We start from the raw sequence: 2500 nt of genomic DNA, 5'->3' as shown, positions 1-2500 counted from the left end.
AGTGTGACGTTACAACCATGTTTATATACTCTCATGCAAACACACTTATTCACTAATGAGAGCACACATAGTATCTAAGGGAACTGGTCAAAACTACTATACTCGAACAGGACCCACCTTTTGGGTAGGGGGGTTCTCAAAGACACCACCTATCTTCGAAATTATCACATGAACATTATCAACAACATTTTATTGGCTTTTAAATTTGAGTTGACACAGGAATATTCAGCAAGTAAGAGTCGGCATTACTAGACAAACAAGAAAAGTGAGGTTTGAATCTCACTGTAATTTTCTACTGCTGGATAGAGGGGTGGCTATGCAATATAGATACCACCTTTTGACGTTAAGGAAGGGGGGTGCAGGCAGACACCACCATCTATTTTGTGGTTTGGTGGGTCCTGTTCGAGTGTAGTAGTTTTGACCATTTCCCTAAGTTTGGGTTACCAAGGTAAATAATACATACATGTAGATTTAGTCAAGCCTAAAAGCAGGTTATTTGTTCTTACAATACATGTCAGTTAACCTGGCTGGAGCCTGTGATCCAATCAAAACTCAGTACCTGGTCAGCGGTTAACTTAAAAAAAAAACAGCTGACCTAGATGAACTCTAAATTTGAACCCACGATATGGTCACGTGATACTGGTCAGTGGATACCTTGTTTTGACAGGTGTCAATTGACCATATTGATGTCCAAAACCAAAGATGTACGCTGTAAACTAGCTGGAGGCCAGTATACAAGTATTGATTCTCTAAACTTGCGCCCGCGATTGGTCACGTCATACTGGCATACATGGAGGGGTGGACATACGTGCGGTCGTACGGTCAACACAGTGACCAAAACCAAATTTTCTTCCACAGATGGGTTACTATATTTTCTTACCAATGGTGCCCAGTGCACGGAGCTCTGCTATGATTTTTCCAGGATACAAATATGCAACTATCACATGAACATGGAATACATAACACTGTGAAAATGTTAATTAAACAAGGAGACTCCCAAACCTGGTACTCTTGGAAATGGCAGTCTGTCAGATGGTGGAGGGGGTTGGGGTGGTCTCGAGTCTTCAGAGGAAGGAATTGGGAGAGGTCTTCTTTGAGCTGCATGACGAGTTGCCATATTTTGGGGTTCCTGTTGTGTTACCTCTGGGATGGCAGGTTGTCCAATTCTTCCTGATTCCTATTTAAGGTTTGAGGGACAGAGAAATTGAGCAGCTTTGTGAAAAGTGAAAATCAGAAATTACCCTTAGGCTAATCATATGACAGCCCAATTGAGAAAGTGCCTAGTTTCACTTGTAAGAAAAAAAAGTCATAAATAGAAATATTGGTTTTACAGTGTGTTTCAATTTTCTATGAAATGCACTACTTTCTGCATTGGTCACTTTCAATTAAACAAACCCAAAAAACAAACTACTAAAAGGTTTTTTGCTTATAACCCACAAAGAATTCCTCAGCACAAATTACATTGTAGGTATAATAAAAGCAATAAATTTATCAAATCTGTATTAAGTGGACCCCATATTAAGCAGACAGACTCCATAAAATGGACAGTAGCAAAGTGCTTATTTCTTCCTCCCATAGTTACTTTAAAAAATACCCGTGCTCAACGGACACCTACACACACCTTACACTAGACTTTAATGTTTAAAACCTGTATTAAACTGATACTGCATAAAGGATGTCTGCTTTGCCCACATTTTTAATAGCGATATTTCTAGTTTACAAACATTGACGTCCCATTTCCTTGACATTCAAATTTGCCAACCACAGAACTAAAGAAGTCATTGTTTCAACAGCCAATTAGGTTCTGGTTGGCATATTAATAACAATGGGTGACACCACAAGAAAATTCACAAACAAACAGGAAAACTCAAATATCTGTTAGTAGTCTGAGTACCATTAATGAGATCAAATTAGTACCCGGTAATACCTGACCTTTATAGAGCGGTTTTCAATTGAGTGTCGCAATTAGCGAATTGCTTTAGCTTGGCATTACTTCACTCAGTGATTGGTTGAAAGTTCTTGCGCCACTTTTTCAACCAATCAGAAGTGAAACCAAAACCAATCGTCGTTCACGCATGCACATTTTCCCGCGCTTTGTGTCGGCTATGTGTAATTACTTCGAGGTTTGTGTTAAGGTCGTCATTTAGTTTCCTTTCATTTATTTTATTTCCTTTCTTTTGGCCACATGACCTTTAGACTTGTGACAGTTCGTTTTACGGGTCATATGACCTCGCTTCGTGTAAAGTCCAGTTTTTCCATTAAGCTTTGTTAGTCTATTGTAGTTCGTAGTAGCCTACACTTGAGCAAGTCAAGAAATTAGTCTATTCATCCTAGCCTGAACCTTTACTGTGTGGGACAGATATGTAAGTTTCCTTTCTTCTCTTTTGTCATAATGTTGTCTCTCGCAGGAATTAGCCCACTTGGGAGCTATTGATTCTATTATTATTCGATTTTTGTTGTTTCTAACGCGTGCTTTGTTTAGGTTGATAGCTACGCGAAG

The 2500-nt window shown here is 39.1% G+C and overlaps 1 protein-coding gene across 3 annotated transcripts in view; it reads right to left on the bottom strand.

Moving 5' to 3' along the window:
* Positions 1-2500, bottom strand: part of LOC138040852 (phosphoinositide 3-kinase adapter protein 1-like) — a 50434-nt gene that overhangs the window by 4432 nt on the left and 43502 nt on the right. For all 3 annotated transcript variants that reach the window (XM_068886550.1, XM_068886549.1, XM_068886551.1), the window contains one exon: positions 1003-1177. In XM_068886550.1, coding sequence (XP_068742651.1) covers positions 1003-1177 — 175 coding nt within the window. The remainder of the gene's footprint in view (positions 1-1002; positions 1178-2500) is intronic.

The sequence above is a fragment of the Montipora capricornis genome, chromosome 3 (genome assembly GCF_036669925.1).
Source record: "Montipora capricornis isolate CH-2021 chromosome 3, ASM3666992v2, whole genome shotgun sequence".
In the NCBI taxonomy this organism is placed as follows: domain Eukaryota; kingdom Metazoa; phylum Cnidaria; class Anthozoa; order Scleractinia; family Acroporidae; genus Montipora; species Montipora capricornis.
Note: the sequence above shows the minus strand (reverse complement) of the source record. Positions and strands in the feature narration are given on the sequence as shown.